This window comes from Lepisosteus platostomus, chromosome 5, assembly GCF_059453375.1.
Source record: "Lepisosteus platostomus isolate fLepPlt1 chromosome 5, fLepPlt1.hap1, whole genome shotgun sequence".
NCBI classification, from domain to species: Eukaryota; Metazoa; Chordata; class Actinopteri; order Semionotiformes; family Lepisosteidae; genus Lepisosteus; species Lepisosteus platostomus.
The window spans coordinates 30,595,511-30,623,110 of record NC_142615.1 but is presented as its reverse complement, the minus strand read 5'-3'; the positions used below and the strand labels follow the sequence as shown (position 1 = coordinate 30,623,110).

The 27,600-nt window shown below is 41.4% G+C and overlaps 1 protein-coding gene across 2 annotated transcripts in view; it reads right to left on the bottom strand.

The window, feature by feature from the left end:
* Positions 1 to 27,600, bottom strand: part of LOC148665507 (scavenger receptor cysteine-rich type 1 protein M130-like) — a 61,455-nt gene extending 33,855 nt beyond the window's left edge. The window contains exons 1-3 of one of the 2 annotated variants that reach the window (XM_088632383.1): positions 27,033 to 27,600; positions 24,381 to 24,474; positions 6,331 to 16,899 (exon numbers count right to left, since the gene is read on the bottom strand). In XM_088632383.1, the coding sequence (XP_088488509.1) occupies positions 16,298 to 16,899; positions 24,381 to 24,408 (630 nt within the window). In that variant the 5' untranslated portion in view covers positions 24,409 to 24,474; positions 27,033 to 27,600 and the 3' untranslated portion in view covers positions 6,331 to 16,297. Of the gene's footprint in view, positions 1 to 6,330; positions 16,900 to 24,380; positions 24,481 to 27,032 lie in introns of those variants that run through there. The other variant, XM_088632382.1, reaches the window with a different exon arrangement.

Here is a 27,600-nt window from a genome sequence, read left to right as displayed (position 1 = left end):
AGTTCAATGCTAGCAACTACACAGAATCTAAAATACAATCCTCATTTCAGTATCTATGTAAACATACAGTCTGTTAACTTCATCATCTTCGTCAAAAGTATGCCTTACCCCATTAGGAAGTGTTCTTGTTATCAGTGTATTCCTCAGCTATCCCAAAATGATCTTCTTACCAACATCTCTAGTTTTTTTTTTCCTGCAATAACTCAGCCAACACTTAAATCTCCAAAAGCTGCTTGTGTTCATTTCTTTAAATCACAAATATCATGTGTAAATACTGGCTATGTAATACTCTGCATTGTGGAATAATAGTTTATTTTAAAGGGAACTAGAGAAACTAAGAACTAGAGAAATCAAGAAAGGCTTTTTTTTCTAGAATTAATAAATGCACATCCTGTTCACTGGGGAAATTAAATCCACACTGAGCAATCTTCAATATGTTCAGAATATGACAGCGAGAATCCTATCAGGGATGCATTACACCTGTTTTCAAGTCCTTGCATTGGTTACCTATCAGGTTTCGAGTCAACTTCAAAATCCTCATCCTCATTCAGTGCCTACAGTATATGGCTTATTATCTGTCTACTCCCCACCTTTGTCCGTCTGACTCTGGTCTTCTAGCTGTCCTCAAGAACATCTACATTCTGTGGGTGACAGGGACTTCTCTAGCTGCACCCCAGAGCTCTAGATTTGTATCCCCAGTGATATCAGAGTCACCTACCCCTAGTGCATTTAAATCTTACCTCAGAACCTTTCTTTTCAGAAGACTTATTGTCTGTATCTGCTTCATTTTCTAATTTTGGTAGCACCTCTAACTGCTTGTCTTTCTTATATGTATTTACTTTGTAATCTGTGGTCCTTTTATCTGTTTTTACATCTACTGTATTGCTTTGAGATGCCACCTTTAATGGTAATATATAAAATAAAGTTTTTTATTATTGTTATAGGGAAACATGATCAGATTTTCCCTGGTTCAGAAAAAAAGATCTAAAGTATACTAGTTTGTCACTCTTCTCATTCCCTTTGCTAAATGACTTTTCATACTAATCTGATCAATCTAACTGCCAGTTTTCTGTGCTTTCTCTATCCTGCTAGATTTGCAATTATTCTGAAAATTTTCATCTTGAAATAACTCATTTCTAAATACCCTTTTCACTGTTAACATCTTGCAGCAACTCTGCGACAAAATATACACTTAGCTCAACCTGACAGTTCATCCTGCTACCAACATTAAATAAAACAAATCTTAAGATTTCTATATTTATGTCTTTATTTAGTGGTTTCATTAGTGACAAAGGCTAAACTTTCTTGGAAAAATGTCTTTTATGTGTTGCGGAAAAAACTGACTTGCTTTAACAAAATATGTTTACAAGTCCCTTCACCTGGCAGTTTACCTAAATGCCCAACTATCTGAGAAGCCCTCCATGAAACAATAGTAGCTATTAATTCATTTAGGGCTCACTGACAGAATTGCTGTTTTTTATGCATGCTAATTTCTGATTCCTCACTCTTCTTTCATGTTTAGAGATAAGACTATTGATCGCGAAGGGAAATTGATGTACATGTTTGCATGTTCTTTTGTAACATACACCTTTTTGTGATTTTTTTGTATATCTAAGCAAGTGTTCCTGCATCCCTCTTCTGCACTATAGGCATGGCTTTTATTCTGTTTGCTCCATTTCTAAAACTTTTTGCTCATGTGCATTTTTGTATTTTTTTACACCTCTAGCACTTTAACGTCCTGAATTTTCATTTGCCTTAATTTGTAGAATGAATTTGAGTTTTAGCCTTAAAAATCTTAAGTTTTCACTATCTTTTGTTTCTTAATTTGTAGAATTTTCATTTGCAAATTAATGCAAATTTGAATTTTCATTTGCCTTAATTTGTAGAATGAATTTGAGTTTTAGCCTTAAAAATCTTAAGTTTTCACTATCTTTTGTTTCTTGTCCTACAACTGTTATTATTGATCACCGAATTATTGTACTTGACATGACTTCATTCAGCCTTTCCTTAACGTCTATGACAGGCAGAGAGAGTGCTGTTTCTGGTGCGATCTTTTGCAGCTGACATTTCACTGTTTAAAACGAACAAGAAATTAGATTGCTCATAAATCACTTATTCTATATAAATACAGCGTAATTGCCCTCCGAAAATCCTCTTTTTCTTGTTCGTTTTAGAGACCTTGACCGAAGCTGATTTTAGATGTCAGAAAGGATTTATTTTCTCTGTATTTCCTACATTACTTTGTCGACATTTTAACTTTATATTTAGGCTCAAATTTCAACTATAAATCGTACACTAATTAATAGCAGTAAATACTGATGTTTTGCTCCCTCTTACCACAAAAATATATCTGTTTTGTAGCTGGGATGAACTTTATTTCGTACGCGTAGCTTCTGCGATTTGGACACGAAGCGGTTAAAGATGGCGGCAAATCAGACACCCAGAGAGGGGGGGGCGTCCTCTCGTCTCCATAACTAAAATGCCAAATAGGAGTGGCTTAAGCGACATACACAGTCATGTAACTGACAGTTTGAGGTAGCCTATCGTGTAAATTTCGCTTTGTTGCTGATAGGTTAAGCTTTCGAAACTCTGCCCCAAAGTCATGTGACTGATTTTTCGCCCTGTTTCGTTGGTTAAACGCAATGATCACAAGCACCACCATGGTAACTGGGATGTGTAGTTTTTAATTCCATTTGAATTATAACTGTACGTACTGTCTTCATATTTGGCCAGGGCTTTAAAGAGAAGGCGCGCCAAAAAATTCCGGTGCCGTCATCTCCGCTTTAAAGGTACCCCCGTGCTGGAAGAATTTGACCTCGGAAAAACAGATTCACAACGCAAAGCTGTATCGCTGTGTAAAAAAACCCGGTTTGTAATGAGCTGCTGAGCTAAGAATAGGAATGTTCTTGCTGGCAGAGGGGGTGGAAAGTGCCTGCGGTCATTTAATTAGTATTGCAATTCGCACTGATTCCCTTGCGAAAATATGGACTTAAGAATATTCGTGCCTGGTCAAAAAATGGCATTAAGCACTTAAAATTAATATAGTTAATAATAGTAAACTGTAACATGCTGTAACAAGATCAGCTAAACTGCGAAGAAAATGCTTTCAGAGAAAATGTTTCAGGTGTGAAGAACATAGATCTCCAATGCAATTTCAACCAAACCTGTTCCCACACACCCTGCCCCCACTACCATTAGAATATACACAAAGCACTGAAATCTTTCGAGCTAATGATCAGGTGACCTGAGAGAGAGCGAGAGAAACACCAAGGGGTGCGGAACCAGGGAACTATTTACATGGAAAACGGGCGATCTCCCCAGACTGTCTGCCCGTTTCACTGTTACCTGGATACCTCTTTATTTAGAACTCACTAACACTGATTTTTAGTTTAGAAGGATTCAAGTAGGGTTTTAGATGAAAGGCAGCGACCTTAATCTCTGACTAAGGGAAACGTTTCATTTTTTCAAAGAAATGTTTGTTAAAAAATAAAGTCATAGTTCCATGGGATTCAATCACAGACCATGTGACATGGGAGTCAGGAAACTAACACACAGCGCCACCTGATTTAATAACGCTATAAAAACGCTATAAAATAATGTGACTAGGCACAGAACAAGTTTACAGCACAGTACAATAATAAATGCTGACCATGACTTTAGAAGCATAAATTGCCTTACACTCAATTTAAACACAAGCTGTCTTTAGCCCTCTAAGCTGGTTCATACAGAAATGTAGAGATCCAGGCTCAGAACACACAGCTTCATTAGCGAATACATATGCAGGACAACTAGAGAAGACGTTTTACAGAGGATGGATTTTTAGAAACATCCCATCAGTGACATCACTGAAGTCAACTCCTAGGTACTGTAACTGTCGTGTGGATAGTTTCACAAGAATCAGACAAAGGTTTAAGCATCGCTTGTTCTAGATAAAACTGCAAAAAAAACAACAACCCATAATGTACTTCTTTGCGGCTCTGTTTGCCCAAATCATATATTCACAACGTGAAATCTAGAAAATAATATTACGTAACCAAAATCCGCAATATGGAAACAGAACCTGTTTAATTGTTTATAGATGATGTACTCGTAACATTTTTACAAGACGAACTACAACATTTAAAAAATGACTTGTATGTACTTGATATCTCTAATCAATCCACGGCGACATTGTTAAAAGCAGAGTCCCAGCACAAAACGAAACTAAAACGCATACTGTTTCGCGCTTCTTATTAGTTGCTCAAAAGTAATTTGACCGTATGGAATGCATAATATAAACCTAGAAACATATACGTGAGCAGTATTTACGCACTGTAGTATCGGTGTTAAGACATACCTCTCAAATACTGTAAATCAAGTTAAAAATATCTCAAGACCGATTCTGGTCATAATGAAACCATGTTTCGTGTATGTTTTCTTAAAAGTACCGAGACCAGCCATATACTGTATGTTTATGTTCCAAAATTAATATTGTTTATGGCCTTCACACGCGTTGCAGTATGCTCCTATTCTTTTTATGCTCAGCTACTAAGATTTCCCTTCAGTGGTAAAATTAGATATGAATATTCAATACTTAAACGGGCACAGTTAAGACATTAAATATACATATACATACTGTATACAGTACAGTTTTCATACGGTAATATGTTTATGTTCCTAAATCAATCTCTTTTATGAGCATGTGAAAGGCATGGTGAATCGGAGATTCTCAAAAATTACTGTACTTTGCATTTGGAAACAAATGCGTGATTGCGAAATGCCGTGGTGTTACTTTTACAAAGACGGTCAATGAAAAAAAGAATGTTGACCAGGGCAATACTTTGAGTTTACACTTACAGCTTGTCCAAGGTCATTCATTATTAATACTATTAGTAATATCTTCGTTAAAGACTTTGATGGCCACAGCTCAAATATGAAAGGTTGAGCTTTATTAGCTCCACCATGCGGAAATTCCAGCCACTATTTTTACTTATTTAATGAACAGCAATGAACAGCAGTATTGCCACTCTTATAAGTGTAATATGATTATCAGCAGCAGCAGACTGATGGTCTTGTCTACAATAGTGACCAGTTGACCAGTCTGTACCTCTGAGCAGTGAGACTCAGATCACACAGAAGACCTGTATGTGTGTGATTCCACATCAACCCTGGGATTCAGCATCTCCCTCACATCTCTCACAGACAGTCTTATAAATATACAGTTAAATAGAGTTTGATAACAGTTATATAGTTAATTAAATCATGAGGAACCGAGAACTCGAGTGGAAATAAAACCAGGAGATGCACTTCTACCTTCAGGATCAGGAGTCTGATCCTCCTGGCTTCTATTATGTGGAGATTCGTGTAAAACGCTAAAAAGCGCTCAGTACAGGGACTTGTGCTCTTTCTCTTCTGCTCTACGGGAGTACGCTATACAACGCATTATCTGTGAAGTAAACTATTTTTTTCTGTTTAATGAATTTCATTTCTCGGTTTGTCGCTCTCCTTCTCCAACTGTTATGAATCGCCTCTCTTCGCAGCCCGGTATGTTTTTTTTTTGGAGATGTTATATTTGTAAGAAAAGCCCCCTGGGCTCTGGACAGGAGTCTCCTCCAGCACTGCTCTGTCAGAAAGAGCGCTATGACATCACAGACACCAGCCAGAGCGCCGGGATCAGAGAGCGAGACCGCGGGAGGCGTGCGCGTGGAGTGCACGGAGGAGAGTTATTGATCACTTATCTATCGACAACCAATTAATTCAACTGAAGAACCGTAGAATAAACGATTAACTTCACCGATTGTTGGGTACTGATTCTTTTCCCGTTATTGACCCTGTTTAAAATATCTAAAAACAGTCAATACACCCTGTATCGATCAATTACCATAGTGTGTTTAGTGTGAATAATATTCAATCCGAAATTAAATAATTATTATTCAAATTACTATTTAGTAATTGTATCCTAGAGCTAGAAAATTATATTCCAGGTTGATAAGTTTGTGTAGGTAACAGTTTAAATGTATTTTCCCACTGTTTACAATCATTAAGTATGAATCTTAATGATACATAATCAATCATTATGTATCATTAACACTGCAACAGGCGCCACGTCACTTTGTCCGGCTAGATGTCCCGCCTTCGTCACAAAGAGCGGTGTGATATCACGTACAGCAACTAATACTAATGCTAGTGTATTCATGTTAATATAAGTGAGAGTACAACTGGTAGTTTTAATATTAATGCCAGTGTTCATGTGAGTATTAATGATGATAGCGCTACTGATAGTTTTAATGCTAATGTATTCATGTTAATATTAGTATAGCCCGGGAAAGAACACACCGTACTACAATAAACTTAAATGAGGATTATTTTTATTCTGGATCTGCATGAAATCATACAAATGAGTGGTTGTATTATTTTTTGTTACAGAACTTAGATTGGATGCAGTATAACCTTTAACCCGAAAGATTCACATATATATACATGGAGATATACACACACCAAGATCTACAAAGTGCTACTAAAATAACAGACAAAGAAAAAAATATGGTAGTAGCAATTTCCCTAAGGAAAGAAATACTCCACATTAGTCTGAATGCCACATTCTTCACAGAAATATAAAAACAAAACTACTCACTTTAATCTCGTCTAACCCAAGACACAGAATATCACAGTCTTCTTTTAACATGCTCTGAACAAATTAAACAGAATAGGGTCATCCTCAAAGAACAAAACAAATAATTTTCTCCACAAACAATGGTTAAAGAAATGCAAACTAACAAAAATGTATGACCATTTACCGTTACGGACATTATTCCCGCAAACCCGCCCACACAGCACTGGAACCTCATGGGAGTCGGGATCACTCCATCTCTAAACATCCATCAATTTGGCTAACTAATATGTCACCCTCCCCTCATATATCAACAATATACATCTCTTTCAAGGATATCCAAACTTCATTTTTGATAGCTACACCATCAACTAAATTCTGAACATTTACCTCTGCATTCACATCACACGGAGCCACACACCAAGCTCAACTTTATGATGTCCACTTCCACAATTACTGGTGCACTGACATCACTCATACGTGCGTCTTAAAGCGACAGCTACCAATTTCAGTGTCAGATTTAAATATCCACTCCGTAACCACCTGGTTACATTAGTGATAATAATAGAGATAAGGTTAGGTTATTTACACTCATAGTCATGTTAGTTTTAGTGACAGCATCACTGTTGTTATTAGTATTATTAGTGTAATAGTAGTTTGTGTCAGTGTTAGTGATGATGATAGTGTAAGTCTTAGTGATAAGTGTTACTGTTGTTATGTTAGTGGAATTTGTGTTAGTGCTAGCTATAGTGTATTTGTAGTTATGAGTGTATGTGGAGTGTGTCTGTGTGTGTGTGGTGTTTGTGAGTGTGTGGTGTCTGTCAGTGTGTGGATGTGTGTCTGTGAATGTGTGTGAGTGTCTGTGTCACATCCGCCATTAATCGGAACCATCCTCACAAACTTCCTAATTAAGCACCAGGTGGAGGCTCAACAAACACTGTAAACACCGCAGGTCTATCCCTCCATCCAGTCTGAACACCTCACTTGTTAACACACCCCCTACTTCCAGACCTACTTAAGCTTTTCATGGAACACCACTCGGTATTGTTAATTTCTTCTGAACTTTTCGCATTATTCTCTTGCCTTTATTGGATACTCGAACCCGGATCTCCCCTTCTGACCTCGACCACATCTAACACTTAGGATTTGTCTGCCTCTCTCTCCATTTGGATAACCTTTGCTATCGAACATAGAATTCGCCCTCAACCACATCTCGGTCTTACGTTTTGGACTCGTCAGAAAGCTCTCCTGCCTCGGCTTCCCTGCTCCGCATAGGTTTCCTCACTCAAACAACAACGTGGCCTGTTAAAGTCTGATTGTGTGTATAAATGTGTGGGGTGTCTGTGAGTGTGTGTTATGTCTGTGTGTGTGTCTGTGAGCGTGTGGAGTCTATCAGTGTGTGAATGTGTGTCTGTGAGTGTCTGTGTGTATAAATGTGTGTGGTGCCTGTAAGTGTGTGTAATGTCTGTGTGTGTATCTGTCAGTGTGTGATGATGTGTGTGAGTGTGTAGGTGTATATCTGTCAGTGTGTGTGTAGGTGGGCTTGGGCTCCACTGTTGAGTCTGACAGAATTGACTCATCAACAGGTGTTGAGGTCCAGAGTCGCCTGCGAATGGAACCACTTTCTAGAGTCCAGACCAACGTCCAGAGATCTGTGAGTCCTCTGTTTTTATCACTATCAGTAGTAATGACAGCAGTAGTAGTAGCAGGAGTATTAGTATCAGAATTAGTATTATAATTTGTAGACATGGTCAAGTAGTAGCTCATAGCAGCAGCAGCAGTAACAACAGTGGTATTTGGGTTATTCAAGCAGTTACTTCATAAACTACAGTATTACACATTTATACTCTTTTTTTCTAGGCATGTTTTGTAAAGTGCGTTGATGCTCTGGATTAAAAGGCAAAATATAAGTGTGACAGTGGAACACCTCTCCAACTGCACTTTCTACTCAGCGGCGCATGGGAATGTGCAGCTTCCACACCTGACACCCATCAGTGCTGCGATTTCAGATCCCCACGTGCCCACAGCCGGCATTCACGATAGAACCGAATGTGTTCCCTTCACAGGTGACACAAACTAATTTCTCCTTAGAGAAAGATCTCCCTCCTGTACGAGAGAACCGAAATCTCTGCAGATGACTACACACCGGAACACCACAGGGAAGACATCACATGCTCTGCCTCCTAAATCTACCGACACTATTACATTTGGAGCCCAACGTGGGGCTACCTGGTTTTGTAGCCATCATGGCTGATTGTCTGACCCTCATGGAAGAGGCAAGCCGAGCCCTAACTGCCTCTGTAACAGTACAATGGGAAACCAATGAGTTACAGCGACAAGCCCAGGGCACCCTCCAGGCTCAGATCTCCACCGTCCAGGAGTGAGCTTCTGCTCGGACCAGATATTTACAGGACCAAGTAACTGCTTTACAGGATCTTTGCCGACAGATGGGAGACCGAATTCAGATTTCACCCCCCCACCAGCGCCCGCATCACCGGCACCAGCCCAGGTCCAGCCCAGTCATATCCTGCAGAAGATGATGCCTGAAGACAATGTGGAGGCTTACTTGAGAGCCTTCGAGCAGACAGCAGAGTGCCTGCAATGGGACCGCAACCTACGGGCCAGCATCGTGGCTCCCTTTCTTTGTGGTGAGGCCCAGAAGGCATATTACGATCTGAACAGCGCGTCTGCCTCTGACTGTACCCGCCTGAAGGCAGAAATTCTCGACCGGGAAAGGGTCATGACTCGCGTCAGAGCCCTGCGGCTCCATCAGTGGTGCTATGATCCCCGGGTTTCCCCCCACTCCCAGATGTACTTGATATATCTGGCCAAAAAATAGCTCGAGCCAGACACCCTGTCTCCGGGTCAAATAGTCGAGTATGTTGTCCTAAACGTGTACCTGCAGCAATTGCCCCCCAAGCTGCAACGTTCAGTGGCCCAGCGTGACCCACAGACAGTGGACGATTTCATGACCTCACTGGAGAAACACCTGGCTGCAGCCAATCTTGCAGGGCGGGATGAGGATGCCACCACAGGTGCAGGTACACAGCAGGAGGGGAAAACATTAGAAACCTACTGAGGGGTCCGCCCCAAATTCAAAGTGCACTCAACCCCCGCGGACCGGGCCACCAGGAGAATTCAGGGGTCATCTCTCTATACCCGATGTGCCATAGAGGGACACGAGTCCGATCAGTGTCTTGCTGAAGATACAAACCTGGACTGTAATATCGTCCACTCCTCCCGTAATTGGCATAAGGGGACGGTGCATACGAATCCTCCGGTAGAACTCATCCTATTTAATGGACAGTCCCTCCTAGCCCTCGTCGATTCTGGAAGCGCTCTCTGTTTGGTCACCCCTGATGTAGTCCGACCACACCAGGTCGAAAAAAATCATGAGATCTCTGTCGGCTGCATTCATGGGGAGCAACGAGAACACCCGGTAGCCCGCCTACGGCTTTGTCTTAGAGGGCCCACAGTAGTGATCACAGCTGCAGTAGTACAGGGCCTGCCACACCCCCTACTTCTCAGAAGGAATTTTCCCCTGTTCGCTGAGCTGTACTCTGGAAACAGCTCTGAATCGAACTGCGACTCCGCAAAGAATCAAAAACGCCAACAAAACTTCAAGCCAGATGTAGGCATTTGTGCCCTGGGGAAGTGCAAAAGGAAAGGAGGCGTTACCCAAATTAATACTAATGCATCTGCCTTGCCGTCTTTGCCCCCCGGATCTAAGCAAGCTGGGCCGTCTACGGACCCCCTTGACAACTGGGAGATGGGCATCCTCACCACAGACTTCCCCCGGAGGGGATCCCTACCCTGACCCATGCCCGAGCCCAGGCAATTGAATTGAAAGGTTAACCGGTGGAGGCTCTTCAGGGACGCCAAAATTCTTTTATTATAAAGAATGACCTGGTATACCAATGTAATGGTCTCAATCTGGAGTGTCTTCTGGTTCCTTCGAAACACCTGGCGCGCACACATCTGCTGGGGGCGCACTTGGGCGTAGACAAAACCCAGGGGTGGGTCTGGAAAAGGTTCTTCTGGCCAGGAGTATACACTGACATCAGGCGCTTTTGTACATTTTGCCCTGACTGTCAGCTAAACTTCCTGAAACTGCAGTTCTGAGCACCATTACAGCCCTTGCCTATCATTGACGAGCCCTTCGATCGCATCGCCATGGATATAGTAGGTCCCCTTCCTAAATCCGCCCGGGGACACGAATATATCCTAGTGATTGTGGATTACGCTTCCAGGTATCCAGAGGCGATACCACTACATAGGGCCCTCAGCACCAGCATCGCTTAGGAGATGGTAAATCTCTTCACCCAATTTGGCTTACCAAGGGACTCCGTTCACTTCACGCCTGATGCAGGAGATAGCTAAACTCCTGAACATAAAATTCCTGAGAACTTTAGTGCAGCATCCACAAACAGACGGGCTGGTGGAAAGATTTAACAAAACCCTGAAGCAGATGCTGAAAAAGGTCTCGCAAGCCGACAGGAAAGATTGGGACTTAATCCTCCCTCTCCTGATATTTGCCATCCGAGAGGTATCAAAAGCCTCCACAGAGTGCTCCCCTTTCGAGTTATTATATGGGCGACAACCCCAAGGAATCCGCTTGTCTTCCCACAATGTGCTCGACTATGTCAATTCCCTTCAGGACAGGCTTGCACAACTGAAGCCACCAGTGGGGGAACACGTACAGTGAGCTCAAGACAGACAAAAGGAATACTATGATCGTACAGCGCAGCAAAAGAATCTTTCGCCCTGGGGATCCCGTAATGGTGCTACTGCCCTCACCAAAATGTAAGCTTTTCGCGAGATGGCAGGGACCCTACGAAATCTAGAAATGAACAGGGCCAGTCACATACAAGGTATACCATCCAGACCACCGTAGAAAAGAAAAGATATACCACGTGAACCCCCTGAAACCTTGGAGAGAGCCCCTGTCGGAAGAGGCCATCCCCGCATTACTGTCCAGCAACACTTCCTCTTCCTCCGTGGACCTAATTTCCCTCTCTCCAAACCTCTCCCCCCCTCAGATCAAGGAAGCCCAGACACTCCTACACTGGAACCGTCACCTCTTTTCAGATCTGCCCAGGCGGACATGCTTGGTACCGCATCATGTGGAGACGCCCCCTGGAGTTGTTGTACAGGTGCCCCTTTACCTGGTACCTGAAGCGAAGCATGAAGAGAACCGAAAGGAAGTCCAAAGGATGTTGGATCTGGACGTCATCAAGGAAAGCCACAGCCCCTGGTCCAGCCCCATTGTGGTCATCCCAAAACCTGACGGCTCCTGGCGTTTCTGCATGACTTCACAAAACTCAATGACGTCTACCGTTTTGTTGCCTACCCGATGCCCCGGATAGATGAGCTCCTGGAGAAGCTGGGCAAGGCCAAATTTATTACCACCTTAGACCTTACAAAAGGTTATTGGCAAATCCCCGTCTAGCCCGACAAAGCCGAAGACCGCTTTTTTGACTCCCATAGGGTTTTACCAGTACAAATTGCTGCCCTTCGGACTCCATGGAGCCCCCGCCACCTCTCAATGCCTGATGGACTGGCTTCTGAGACCCCATCTCCACTATGCGGTTGCCTACCTGGACGACCTGGTAATTTTCAGTGAAACTTGGCCAGTGCATTTCTCAAGAAATTAATTCAACTTCCCAAAGATAAAATACAAATCAATGCAGAAGATATATTGTCGATTGGCAAGAAAATGCCAGCTATTTTATTTTTCTTTGAACAAAAGCCTGCGGATTGAGAAGCCCAGCCGTGGAAGTCTCTGTTGTGCAATCGGTTAGCATGTTCAGCAAAATGTATAGTTTGTATAGCAGGAAATGTGTGTCCAACTACAAGAAGTAAATAAATAAGTTCAGACATCACCAGGAATGCCAAATAATGTCCCAATATTGGTATCCTCTAAAAAAAATCATACTTACCTATGTAATTTGATCTTCGAATGGGGCACAGGAGAATTCATTTCTACTCACGTTGCATCCTCAGCTAAAATATTTTAAAATTCTTTGGGGAATTCGACAAACATGAATGTAAACATGAATGATGTTCAGTATATGGTAATTTTGTTATATTTTTTATATGTATCATTGATGAAATTGAAAATAATCAAAGAGCAAATTTCTTTCTTTGTTTGAATAGATGAATCAAAAACTCTGCATTCAACATATTCGCAACAGGCACTCAGACACAGATAAACCCAGAGAAAGTCTTTCCGCATTTTAATCTGTAACTGCAAACGTAAACAAATTGTTAATGATCTCAAACATCAGACTTTACTTACAATTTCTCTGCTTTGGACGACATTTGACTCTGGCACCCCACAACGCTAGTTATTGAAACTCAGCTATTAAACCTTTACAAAGTGACGATAACACCTGCCAGCCAGCACTCAACTGGCTCATTTGTTGGAGCTTGAGGCTCTGCATCTCATGGATATCGATTTGAACCATTTACAACAGACTAAATTCTTTCTTGTACGTACTACATCTTAATAGTACCTGGCACTACATCACAAGACACCCACTGTGACTCTGTGCACAATAAAGACACAACAGGCACTTGGGTACTGAAAAACACAGTGAAAATCTTCCCCCATTATAGTATGTTACTGCGTGAGGGCATTAGGACCCACCTCTTGCTGGCCCCACTAATACCTCTTCCAGTAGCAACCTAAGTTTTTCTCCCAGGAGGTCTCCCATCCAGGTACTGACCAGGCTCACAGTTGCTTAGCTTCAGTGGGCTGCAGAGTGATATGGGTGCTGGCGATAAGAAGCTCTAAACATTTTTTTTTTATTTCAGGAAGTTTTTCAAGTCTTGCATTAGGTTTGTTTTTTCTAGCTTTTAAATCAGAGATACGAAAATACTAAATAAGTGCTTCGACCCTATTAATTCACAGCTTTACAAACTAGAATATTGAGGAAACACCCATACAAGCTGTGCAATTGGGAAGAAATCAAAATCCTTGTCTGTGTTGTGAAGGAGATTCTCAAATGCTTCCATCATATTGTTTTCACGCTAGGACACGAGTGTGCATATGTGTTTGGTTTTCATTTTACCGATTCTCATTGAAGATTTGGAGATTTAAAATTAAAGAATCGGTAGGCTAGGAAAGTTAAACTGCAGGACTTGAGGTTTTCTTTTCATTGCGGTTGTAAGAGCATAAGTCAAATCAAAGGCAATCCCTGCCTCTAACATGACTATAAATGCTATTCAAAATACAGCAGCTTCTGAACACTTGTCCACATTTCTCCGTGGGTGACTTTTTTCTAACAAAGTTCCATTTTCCATTTCCGAACAGAGAGACTTTATCATTCCAACTGTAAAGAACTTTAAATCCTCTGGAGCGTCCATCTGTTAGCATGTATTTTGTAAACATTTTTTTTTTTTAATGGAAAGCGACTTTGAAAAGTGTTTCCGCCACCACCTCGCACTCCATGTTAGATTGTAGCAAGCACTTGCCGTACACATGGTTGAGTGGTTAAGGTAATAGCCTAGAAATCCTTTGGGTTCTCCTTGTACAGGTCTAAATCCTGCTAACTCCTAACCCAGCAGCCATATCACTGCAACTCACAACTGGCAGCCCACTGAAGCTAAGCAGGTGTGAGCCTGGTCAGCCTGGATGGGAGACCTCCTGGGAAAAACTAAAGTTGCTGCTAGAAGAGGTGTTAGTGGGGCCAGCAGGAGGTGCTCACCTTGCAGTCTGTGTGGGTCCTAATGCCTTAGTATAGTGACGGGGACACTATACCGTAAACAGGTGCTGTCCTTCGTATGAGATATAAAACTGAGGTCCTGACTCTCTGCGGTAACCCCGGCATCCTGGCCAAATTTCCCATTGGCCCTTACCAATCATGGCCTCCTAATAATCCCCATCTATGAATTGGCTTCATCACTCTGCTCTCCTCCCCATTGAGAGCTGATGTGGGGTAAGTGTTCTGGCGCACTATGGCTGCTGTTGCATCATCCACGTGGATGCTGCACATTGGTGGTGGTGGAGGGGAGTCCCTATTACCTGTAAAGCTCTTTGGGTGGAGTGTCCAGAAAAGCGCTATATAAATGTAAGCAATTATTATTAACTTCAGCAGCCTTCTCAAGGTGTTGTGTGGCTCCACAAATAAGGAAAAGCGCCCTTTCTCTTTTCCTGGTCCTTTTAAAATGCTAAATTGTTTGGACCTGCTGCCTTGGAAATAAATTCTTCACCATCTACGAACAACATTTCACAGCTGAAAGGAGATAACAACACTTTTTGCGTCTGTGTGTCTGGTGCCCTACTTCCAGCCTTTGAAAACCTAATTAATAAATCTGAAAGAACCAACTCCATAGGTGTTCGTAGAGCACAAGGAGGAGCAGTGACAACAGCAGAGGAAGAGTGGGGATGGCACAGATGGAAACTTATTTTCTTGCACTCCTCTGGAAGGAATGAAAATGAATTTTGAAAACGAGCTGTACGAGGAAATGCTTCCTAACAGCAAGCAAGTGCTCCTTGTTAGTATAGTGGTTAGTACCACAGCTGACATGTGGGAGACCAGGGCTTGATTCTCTGATAAGGAAAGGGTAGCTTTTCTCCAATCAGATTCCCATCTCTCATGTGGTATGTAAGAGCTTTTTTTGTTTTCCTTTCCCGTCATTATCTGACAGGTGTTCCAAAGGGGCAACCTGTCAACTACTTGCATGACTGGAACTAATTCCATTTTAGTCAAACACAAGAGTAATTATATTCAAAATTTATTTCACTAGACTCAAAAGTAGGTGACTACAAAGCTACTATGACTACTAGACATTTTAGTAACAAGTAAAGGTTTATTCCATGCTGAAAAGAGAACAAAGGAAACAATATTTCGGCTGCGAAGCCTTCTGTGTGTTACATGCTCGCTCAGCTACCTACTTGAACTAATAAACATTTTAGGTGACTTGACTAAGACTATGATTAAATGAAAAACTGGTGACTAAATTGGTGTTTTTAAGTCACCTGGCTGGACAAAACTTTTCCCACGCTGACTGCAGCTAAATGGTCTCTCTCCTGTGTGAGTGCGCTGGTGGGTTCTTAAGTTACTTGAGCTACTAAAACTCTTCCCACACTGACTGCAGCTGAATGGTCTCTCTCCTGTGTGAATGTGCTGGTGGGCTCTTAAGTTACTTAACTGACTAAAACTCTTTCCACACTGACTGCAGACAAATGGTCTTTCTCCTGTGTGAATGCACTCATGGACTCTTAAGGTGCCTGATTCACTAAAACTCTTTCCACACTGACTGCAGCTGAATGGTTTCTCTGCTGTATGAATGCGCTGGTGGGTTTTTAAGTAATTTGACCGACTAAAACTCTTCCCACACTGACTGCAGCTGAACGGTTTCTCTCCTGTGTGAAGGTGCTGGGTAAGGTTTTGAAATGCAAGACTGACAGAAAGGCTCATCCTTCCTGTGCCATAATGGCAGTTTGTCCACTGCATCTGAGCAAGACCTTGACTGATTCTTCCTCACCTTCTCATTGTGCTGTGTTCTCTTATTCTGCAAATGCTCCATGGAATGGTTTTGCTCTGTGTGCTGAAACTGAGCTGTGTTTTCTCCATCGTGTCCCTCAGTGTGCTGCTCAGAAGTCTGAATCATCTGGGGATCCATCTCCAGCTCTCCAAGACTAAAAGCATCCAGTTCATTCAGTTGTTCGTCTCTGTGTCCAAGAACAGACACACACTTCAGTTAATTAAATTCAATGATTTTCTTAGTAACCAGATTATTAAACCTGTGTGTAAAGTCATCAGATACTAAGGGATCATATGACTGTTTAAAACTCCTCTGCAATGACAGTCGCTCCACTTTAACAGAACAAGGTCTTGTTATTATCAAACCCTGTACTTGTCGCTGTTGTTCCTGCCTGTACTGACTCTCCTCTGTGTGCTGTATCTCAGTACTGTTCTCTTCACCAGGTATATCAGTCTGCAGCTCTGCAGGGTCAATCAACTGGGGCTCCATGTCATGCTCTGTGGGATTAAAGTTATCCAGTTCATTACAACTGTTTTTGAAAAGGTTTGAGTCCAGATTATTAAACTTCTCTGTAAAACCCTCAGCTACTAAGGGCCCAGGTGTCTCACTCTCAGACTCTGTCTTCATCATGGGCACAGTTTCCAGATCCCCCACACTCTGTCTGCTCTCTGTGTGCTGCTCACTGAGTGTCTCTTTCCCTTCTGCAGCAGTGATCTCTGTCTCCTGCATCAGACTGGAGCCCCACTCCTCCTCCTCACTGTGCTGCTGTTCAAGATGAGCCCTTTCCCCAGCATCAGGGAGACCACTGGCCTCTGACCCTGCAAACACAGGACAAGAGAACAAGGCCTTTAACAAGGGTTTTGAGTAGAGTTCTCATGAAAAAAGAAAATGTAAAGTACCATCATTGTAAAAAAAACAGTCTGTTCACCACGTTCTAGCAATAATTTTCAATTCTGAATAATAAAGTACTTCAGAAATCGTGATGATAATTATGAGTGATAGAAATTTAAAAAAAATTCAAATCTTTCAACTGACAAGTCAGCCAAATGTCAATCAATACCCGGGTTATCTTAGAAAATGGAACAAATACAAATGCAATACATGCATTCGCCTGCATTCATGGATCCTCACCAACTTCTACAGATGTACAGTGGAGAGCATACTGACCAGCTGCATCACAGGCCAACTGTAAGGCACTGCAGCGGGTGGTCAAAACTGCCCAACACATCATCGGCAGTGCCTTACCATCCATCCAGGAAATCTACAACACCAGGAGTCTGAAAAAAGCCACCAAAATTGTCTTACCCCACTCACCCCAGTCATAACTTGTTTGTCCCCCTACCATCTGGAAGAAGGTTCCAATGCTCCAGTCGCACACAACTAGACTCCAAAATAGCTTCTTCCCCAGAGCTGTCAAACTGGTGATTCCCCCACTGCCTCCCATCATACTATGATCTGTTCTCACTTCTTCTTGTACCCACAATGACTGTACTCCAACACCACTACATACACAACAACTGAATGTAAGCCATAATTGTACAAGTTGTACTATTTAATAGTCATATTATTTTGGCATTGTCTTTAACTAAAGAGATACCGGAGTCAACAAGCATACTTTTAGAATTTGATTAATAGGGAATATAATATGGAATCGCGTATCTAAAGAATTTAATAACGGTATGATTATAGTCGTGTACTGCTACAGGGCTGTGTAGGGCTGTTTCGCCTCCCTGTTCATGCGAGTTCCCCTGTAGCCTACTGGTCTACGTGCCTGACTAACAACTCGCAGGTTGTGTGTTCAAATCCAGCAGGTACTGGACTTTTCTTTTAACAAACATTTCTTCGAAAAATAGAATAGCGATATTATGGACAATCAATTGACTTTTATATTTCACAATATCGCAACATGATCGATTCCAAGTCATTTTTGATAACAATGAATAGTCACCTTCTTCCCTTCTGACAACGGTCCCTGCTTCTGCTTCCTGCTTCTATTGTGTGTGTGTGTGCAATAGAGTAAATTTTTATAGAGAAATGGAGGCTGGACAGTATGTGTTACAATATAAACATTTATATTGATTTAAATCGTGTTCTGATTTAAATCGCAAAAGCGTGTTTAATTATATGTGTTTTTTAATCATAATCAGGCTAATGCAACATAAATTGATACAGTATCTTTGTCTTCTAAGTATCTTAATAAACTTTCAGCATAGCTGTCTACCCGTTAAGATTTATATTTCTTGGGATTTTGGGATCCAACGTGGAAGGATTAGATTGTAATCGTTTTTATTTGTCAAATACGTGATTGTATTTCTGAATGTTATGTTACACCTACAGTAGTTCACTGCTTTAAATACATCGAATTAAGAAAGTTATGTGTAGCACTTTAGATCTTTTTCTGAACCAGGGAAAATCTGATCATGTTTCTCTATAACAATAATAAAAAACTTTATTTTACATATCACCTTTAAAAGTGGCATCTCAAAGCAATACAGTAGATCGAAAAACAGTTAAAAGAGACCAAAGTAAATACCAGACAAATGCAAACGTGTTTTTAGTAAAATGCTTTTATTCATTCAGCAGAGAGTGAGAGGTACATCCAGCAGAGAGAGACACACACACACCGGTTTCCATTGACAAATTTTTTTTTTTCAATTCCTCTTGTCTAACAGGAATGTTTTGTTTGTGGACAGACTGTTAGACTAGAGGAAAAGAGAGCCTCCTTCTACAAAGCATTTCGTTGATCCGATCACGAATTCTTTTCCAGTCGCACGCAGCAAGGGTTGTAAAGCGCGAAGTAACGCGCTGATTCTTATGGAATGTGTTCCGCCGGGGATTCAAAAAAAAAATTTTTTTTAAACGCGTATCTAAGGCAAATTGCAGTATACCTTTGTTCATGCACATCATTATACAGTATCTCATTTTATATTTCGATAAAAAAAAACATTTGCCCAGACACTATTGTTGTTATTGTTTTTATCCTGTAAAGCGCTTTGAGGACCGCCACACCATCCTTACACAAAGCAGAAACTGATTGTATTTTCCGATAACATACAAGTGCAAAGATTACAGATTTTAATCGTCTTTTTTATGAACCAGGGAAAATCTGATCATGTTTCTCTATAACAATAATAAAAAACTTTATTTTACATATCGCCTTTAAAAGTGGTGTCTCAAAGCAATACTGTAGACCGAAAAAACAGTTAAAAGGGACCAAAGTAAATACCCGACAATCGCAAACGCGTTTTTAATAAAATGCTTTTATTCATTCAGCAGAGAGTGAGAGGGACATCCAGCAGAGAGAGACACACACACCGGTTTTCATTAACAAAAAGTAATTGTTTTTTTTTACATGTTTTGTTTGTGGACAGACTGTCCACAAACGTGAGTCTGTCTTTCTCTGACTTACATTCCCGAATGTCCCCCGCCCCGGTCAACAATCCTAGGAAGAACACGAAACAACAGCCTGTTAATTGTTGTAAAATTGTTACAATTTTGTTCGGTCAGTTCTTCCTCCCAGAATTTATAGATCGCATCGATCAGTTCCTGCTTTGTGACGGGCTTAGCAGTTTTCCGAACGTAGTCTTTCAACGAATGCCAAACCATCTCTATCGGATTTAGATCTGGGGATTCGGCTGGAGTTTTCACCCAGTTCACTCCTTCTGCTATAAGCCTCGCCCTTGCTGCTGTGTGTTTCGGATCGTTGTCTTGAAAGAGACGGTGCCTTGATCCAAACTGCTCCCTGATACATGGGGCAGCATGCTGTGTGACCACGACTTCCTCGAAGAATACACGGTCCATAATTCCTTCGAAAATAAGAAGTGGTCCCGGGCCTCTTCTAGATATACCCCCCCAGACGTGAACCTTCAGTGGATGTTTGGGCTTCGGCTTGTCCACATGTCACATGTCCCCTGTTCAATCCATTGGAGCGCTTGCTTGAGTCTTTCCTCTTTGTTTTTTAGCCTTATCATGGGGCATGTGTTGGTTTTTCTGTATCTCCATCCAAGCCTCCTGCGTACTCTTCTTATCGATGTCGGGCTAATATTCACACCGAGGTCAGCCCATAGCCGTCTTTGGACTTGCATCGCCGGTAGCTCATCATTTTCATCAGTCAGTTTGTCGATAGCTCGCACAATAGGAGTTGAAAAAAAAAGAGATCAGCAGTTAGTTTTAAAAATAATGTGCGTAGTTGTATTTACATGCAAGAAAGGTATTTTTAGAAATGTATTTACCTTTGAATCGTCCTTGGTTTAGATTCTCTTTGCCGCCTCTCCCCTTTATAATGCCGTCTCACTGTGCTTTCACAACTGAAGATGTCCATCAAAGCCAACTGCTGTACAATGTCCCGTGTTGACTTTCCGTTTCTTTTCATCTTCATTATTTGGTGTGAGAGAGTCTTCGTGATTTTGGTCATTGTCCGTCCCCTTACCGAAGCGATACAGTGGTGCAGCTTGAATTCTGTACCTATATACTGTATGGTATGGTACAGATAAAACTTACACCATACCAATGAGCTAATGCCAGGGAAAGACACTCCTATTTTATGTAAAACACAATACGCCCGGAAATGTGTATGATGCATTAGCAAGTTAAAACAATTGGGTCGAAAACCTGGGCATAACACCATTTCCTTTTTCTGATCACTCGCTTTCTGGATACACATCTCACCTGTCCTGTTCTTTGTTTTCCTGGTTTGCTGATTATGCCTGCTGCGGTCCACTCCTACCCTCACACCTAAAGAATACTATTTTAAATTTCTTGGCGCAGTTCATTAACCCTTGTATGTGCTGTCCGCGCCCAAAATGCAATTTAAAAAAAGTCAAAAACCGCGCTCAAAATGCAATTTAGAGCTTTCTGGCAAATAAGATACACTCCACAGGCATTCACAACAGCAACGTATGAAACGTTTGCACGTATAGTTAAGTTATTACTTGGTTTTCAAAGTGCAATGAAATACAATATTGTTGTTGTTGCTGTTCTTGTTGTTTTTATCCTGTAAAGCGTTTTGAGAAGCCTCCTTTAAAGGCGATATATACTGTAAAACCGCAGATTCTTATGGAATGTGTTCCGCCGGGGATTCAAATTTCTATTTATTTTTTAATCGAGTATCTAAGGAAATCTCAGTATAACTTTGTTCATGAACAAACAGTGGCATGTTACATTATTATTAGTTTTTTTTGTTAACAAGGCTCGCCAGCTAATGTGAATCGAAACCTGTCTTTCTAGCTTTTAAAGTCGTGCGATGTGTAAACCACAATTCAAATAGAGAAAAAAAGACCTGACTGACAAGATTTAAGATGTGGCTGTCAATGTTGGATTAAAAAAAACACATTGCCCGACGTTTGTTGCATTGCTTGAAAAATAACTATTTCGAGAGACTGGATAAGTAATTCAAGTGTTTTTTTAACTTCCTGAAAAACAACTAATAATTTAACTATATGTGCAAACGTTTTATGGTATGTCGCTGTTGTGAATGTCTGTGGACATGTGCTGGCTGGACAGGAGGCTCCACTGTACACAGAGAGGGGCGGGAGGAGGGGACAAGCCGATACATACTCTTAGTTTGATTAATAGGGAATATAATATAAAAATATAGTACTAAAAATAAGATACACTCTACAGACATTCACAACGGCGACTGTCAGAAGATAGGACACAGCGCCTCAGGCACCTGCTGAATGGAAAAGGGGCACTTTAATGTTCTGTATGGCTAATACTAAAACCAATACTTCAATACTTTAATATTCTTTTCTGTATGTTTAACAATAGTGGGTACTGGCCTAATTCGTCCCTGCTCCCGTTGTTAGGTGTTAATGTGTTGTTAAGTGTGAATTTGTACCTGTTTCCCTGAAGTCTGGCTTTTTTTCTGGAAAACCATAACTCTGGTCTTGTCCAGATTGACTGTCGGTGCCCAGGTCTGACAGTGCTGCTCCAGCAGTGCCAGGTTCTGGCGCAGCCTCTGTTCTGTGGGAGACAGTGGGACCAGGTCTTCTGCAAAGAGCAGGAACTCAATTTCCATAATTAATGCAGATCAGTAAATCAAGGGACAAAACAACTATTGCCCGGGTCCTCAATGGGCTTTGACGTGCTAATGCGTTGGTTTCTGTTCCGCAACTGATGAATACTACTGTGTGACTTTATTTCTTACATGAATTATGTTATTTTGCCACAGGCCGGGGGTCTCTGCTCTCGCCCACTGGCCAGGGTGCCAATCTGTAGAAGCAGCACCTGTAGGAGACATTTCGGGAGCAGCGGGAGCAGTACGATGCATTACTGGGGAGGATTGGGAAGCTAGAGACACTCCTGAAAATGCAGAGGAAGGAGACAGTATGTTCCAGCAGTCAAACAGTTGAGCAGCTGTCTCCCGAAAAGTGCCTCTTCCCGCCGCGCAGGTTGCAATGCCTGGCGGAAGCTCTGCCCCCTGCAGACCACACACCGCCTCAGGACACTCCATCCCGGCCTCTCCGCTCACCACCGCGCAGGAATCTGTTGATGCTGTCCCCGCCGTCTATCTCCCCCCAGGAAGCACAGCGGAATTCACAGACACCAGTGGGATGAATAATTCTCCCAGATGTCCAACTGCTACCCATCACTCAGGAGATGGAGGGGGTGTTGTACTTGCAGTGCATCGGCATAGACGGGAAAGCAAGAGCCGACCGCTACGCCACCCTCGTGTTTCGAAATCTTGTGACTTTTGAAATTTACTGGGGGTGGACCACGTCTGTAAATTTCTATGGGTCCAGAGGCAAAAGTGCCTTGCCTTGCAATCTCCGGGAAACCATTAGTAGCATGGTGAATCGGAGATTCTCAAACCTTGCTGCGTACGACTGGAAAAGAATTTGTGATCGGATCAACGAAATGCTTTGTAGAAGGAGGCGCTCTTTTCCTCTAGTCTAACAGTCTGTCCACAAACAAAACATTCCTGTTAGACAAGAGGAATTGAAAAAAAAAAATTTGTCAATGGAAACCGGTGTGTGTGTCTCTCTCTGCTGGATGTCCCTCTCACTCTCTGCTGAATGAATAAAAGCATTTTACTAAAAACACGTTTGCGTTTGTCTGGTATTTACTTTGGTCTCTTTTAACTGTTTTTCGATCTACTGTATTGCTTTGAGATGCCACTTTTAAAGGCGATATGTAAAATAAAGTTTTTTATTATTGTTATAGAGAAACATGATCAGATTTTCCCTGGTTCAGAAAAAAGATCTAAAGTGCTACACATAACTTTCTTAATTCGATGTATTTAAAGCAGTGAACTACTGTAGGTGTAACATAACATTCAGAAATACAATCACGTATTTGACAAATAAAAACGATTACAATCTAATCCTTCCACGTTTGATCCCAAAATCCCAAGAAATATAAATCTTAACGGGTAGAAAGCTATGCTGAAAGTTTATTAAGATACTTAGAAGACAAAGATACTGTATCAATTTATGTTGCATTAGCCTGTTTATGATTAAAAAACACATATAATTAAACACGCGTTTGCGATTAAAATCAGAACACGATTTAAATCAATATAAATATTTATATTGTAACGCAAACTGTCCAGCCTCCATTTCTCTATAAAGATTTACTCTATTGCACACACACACACAATAGAAGCAGGAACCGCTGTCAGAAGGGAAGAAGGTGACTATTCATTGTTATCAAAAATGACTTAAAATCGATCATATGGTGATATTTTGAAATATAAAAGTCAATTGATTGTCCATATCGCTATTCTATTTTTTCGAAGAAATGTTTTTTAAAAGAAAAGTCCAGCACCAGCTGGATTTGAACACACAACCCGTGAGTTGGTAGTCGGGCACGTAGACCAGTAGGCTACAGGGGAAGTCGCATGAAGAGGGAGGCGAAGCAGCCCTACACAGCCCTGTTGCAGTACACGGATATAATCATATCGTTATTAAATTCTTTAGATACGCGATTCCATATTATATTACCAATTATTCAAATTCTAAAAGTATGCTTGTTGACTCCGGTATCTCTTTAGTTAAAGACTTCGATGCTTAAAATGTTTAGGGAGAAATGGAATACTGGTGTGTATTTTTTACTTTAAAGTACCAAGACCAGCCATATACAGTACTGTATGTTTATGTTCCAAAATTAATATTGTTTATGGCCTTCACACGCATTACAGTATGCTCCTATTCTTTTTAAGCTCAGCTACTAAGATTTCCCTTCAGTGGTAGAATTCAATATCTACAACGGGCACAGTAAAGACGTTTACTGTACTGTAAATATTTCTACGACAGACCAACGGACCACGAGTGCCCCTGTCGGTCAACCAATCACTTACCGCGGTACCCCGCATCATCTTGCGTCATGATGCGCAACGCCGCAGCCAATTACCTCCGGTACGTGTCTGTACCGCTTACTTTGAATGGCTGCATCTGTACATGAATATAAATAAACAAAATGAGAAATTTCAATAAATGTTAACTTTCAGGTAATTGAAAAACCATAGATTGCCAAGTTTAAAGTGAAATGATAACAAATGAAGACACAAAATGTTTCTACTGAGTCAATGTTAAAACTATGCATCCAAATATTCACTTCCCATTCAAAAGTAAAAATAAAAGCCATACTGAATCGAAGACACAAATTGTATTTAAAAGCAATTTCAATTAAATTACAATGCAATTGCATAATAACACATTTATTACACATCATCATACATCAAATACATCAAAGCTGATTTATTGTATACCAATTATTTTAAGTTGTTTAAACATCTACAGATATTACAAAACACAACGACAAACAGAACATCTACAAAGGTAAATCACACATAGACAGAAGAATACACTAACCTATTACGCACTGGAGCAACTCAATTTCTTATTAAATAATAACTGATACTGATACTTGCACACAGTCATTACAGATATACTGACAATGACACAGAATGAAGGACTGGTGGGAGAGAGATGCGAACAGCTGTAGGAGTGTTGTATACAGGCTAGTGACGTGGAAGAGAGATGGTGAGGGCTGTAGGAATGTTGTATACAGGGTGGTGAGGAGTGAGATAGATGCTGAGCACTGTAGTATTGTATACAGACTGATGGGGTGCGTAAGAAACGCTGAGGCCTGCAGGATTGTTGTATACAGGGTGGTGAGGAGTGAGATAGATGCTGAGCACTGTAGTACTGTATACAGACTGATGGGGTGCGTAAGAAACGCCAGCAGGATTGTTGTACTCAGGCTGGTGAGGTATAAGAAAGACGCTGAGGGCTGTAGGAGTGTTGTAGACAGGATGGTGAGGAGTGAGATTGATGCTGAGCACTGTATTGAATACAGACTGGCTGGGTGCGCAAGAAACGCTGAGACACTGAGGGCTGTAGCAGTTATGTATACAGGCTAGTGAAGTCTGAGAGACGATGAGGGCTTTAGGAGTGTTGTATACATAATGGTGAGGTGTGAGAGAGATACGGAGGGCTGTAAGTGTGTTGTATACAGGCTGGTGAGGTGTGAGAGGGATGCCGAGGGCTGTAGAAGTATTGTATAGAGGCTAGTGAGGTGTGAGAGAGATGCAGAGGGCTGTAGGGGTGTTGTAAACAGGCTGGTTAGGTATGAGAGACATACCGAGGGCTATAGGAGTGTTGCATACAGGCTGGTGTGGTGTGAGAGAGATGCCGAGGGCTGTACTAGTCCTGTATACAGGCAGGTGAGGTGTAAGACAGACGCTCAGGGCTGTAGGAGTGTTATATACAGGCTAGTGAGGTGCGAGAGATGCTGAGGGCTGTAGGAGTGTTGTATACAGGCTTGTGAGATGTGAGAGATGCTGAGGGCTCTAGAAGTTTTGTATACAGACTGGTGAGATGTGAGAGGGATACTGAGGGCTGCAGGAGTGTTGTACACAGGCTGGTGAGGAGTGAGAGAGATGCTGAGCGATTTAGTATTGTAAAATACTAATGACCTCTAAAATCACTAGAATCATGAGAGCAGCTCAATCTCACCTTCAGAGTCCTGGACTGTCACAGTGAGAGACACGACTGCATGTTCATGACTGTTAATAGGCCTTGTTTCACCTGGGACAGCGGTAAAGTCATAATCTGTTAGGTTTAGTTTCGCAGGAGAAACTCCTTTCTTTTTTGTAGCGTCAGGTGGAAATATCACACGTCATTCACATTTTTTCCAGTTTCTTCACTAGACAATATTCCTCTTGACAAAAAAAAGGATTATTGCTCACTTCATAAATGGCTTAGACATTTTTGTTATTTAATCACGGGCTAAAAACACAAAAGTTATATCACATGTTCACAGGGTAATGAGTTCATTTTGCTGGTCATTCCGTGTCGAGTGCATATCGGATCCGTTAAAAAAATAAAACACCAATAATGCCCCAAAAAATCAAATACATTTTATATTCGTTGATATTTTTACAATTACATAACCTGGACCTCAAAAAAGAGAGTTTGACACCCCTGATTTGCAATGCTTCGCTAATAAATAAACATTTCAGTTAAGCCAATTTAAGTCTGAAGAGGAGTTTGCAGAACTGTTGCTGTATCACAGTTGGTGTTTTGCACCGTAAGCGAACAACAGCGAGGAAGTTTCAAACACTATTTTTAAACAGGGATATTGAAAACTCTACAAAAAAAATTGGTTAGCAATATCTAGATTATTTCTGATATTTATGCCCTGTTCGAAGTACGTTTATCTCTAAACTAAACCACCGTAACGAGAGTTTGAAACGCCTGATTGAATTAATAAACACCCGGTCATTGTGAATATAAAGAAGGTGTTTTCAGCCCTTCTGTAATTGCATGTGTTTTAAGCGCCATAACCAGACAACAACAGTTTTGTTTCCAGTAAAATAATCCTATTGCTACGTCGCACAAGTCTTTCCCACTTCACTCTGCATCTCTCCGTTATATTCTCACCAGTGAGGAAGTTAAAGACACTGTTTTTAAACACACACTGACTTCATACAGGACACCCCACTTACCTAATAGCCCCAGTTTCGTGTTCATTTCTTCTATTTCTCCAGTCACTTCACAGGGAAGCGTGTGTCCAACACGATCTGTTTGTCCCCGATCTCCTGCTCCCGGCTCCTTCTTCCACAGCTGCAATCTCCACTTCAAACTCTCGTTTTCCTTCTTCAGCTGCTCCATTTCACTCCCGACACTGTCCTCCACACACTGTGTGATTTTAAACTCGGCCCGTCTCACCAGGATCTGGGAGACACCGCGGAGTTTCTCTTGAAACTCGTCCTCAGAATCACACATCGTGTTTCGGAAAACGTCTGACACTTCACGCACGATCGAATTGAGCAAAACCTCTAGGAAACAATTAAGCTGGGTTTGCAGACAGTCAGAAACAAAGTCTGACTTGTGGAGTTTAAACACAAGACCTTCCTTCTATATTTTTTATTCTTCACCTGATCAGTCCTGATCAACCGGCAATACAATTATTTTTTAAACAGAATTACTTTCTTCTTTATTATTTATCTGAAGAAACCGGTTCAATCACCGCAACACGGGTAAAATAACTTCACAGCCGCGCAGCATGATAAC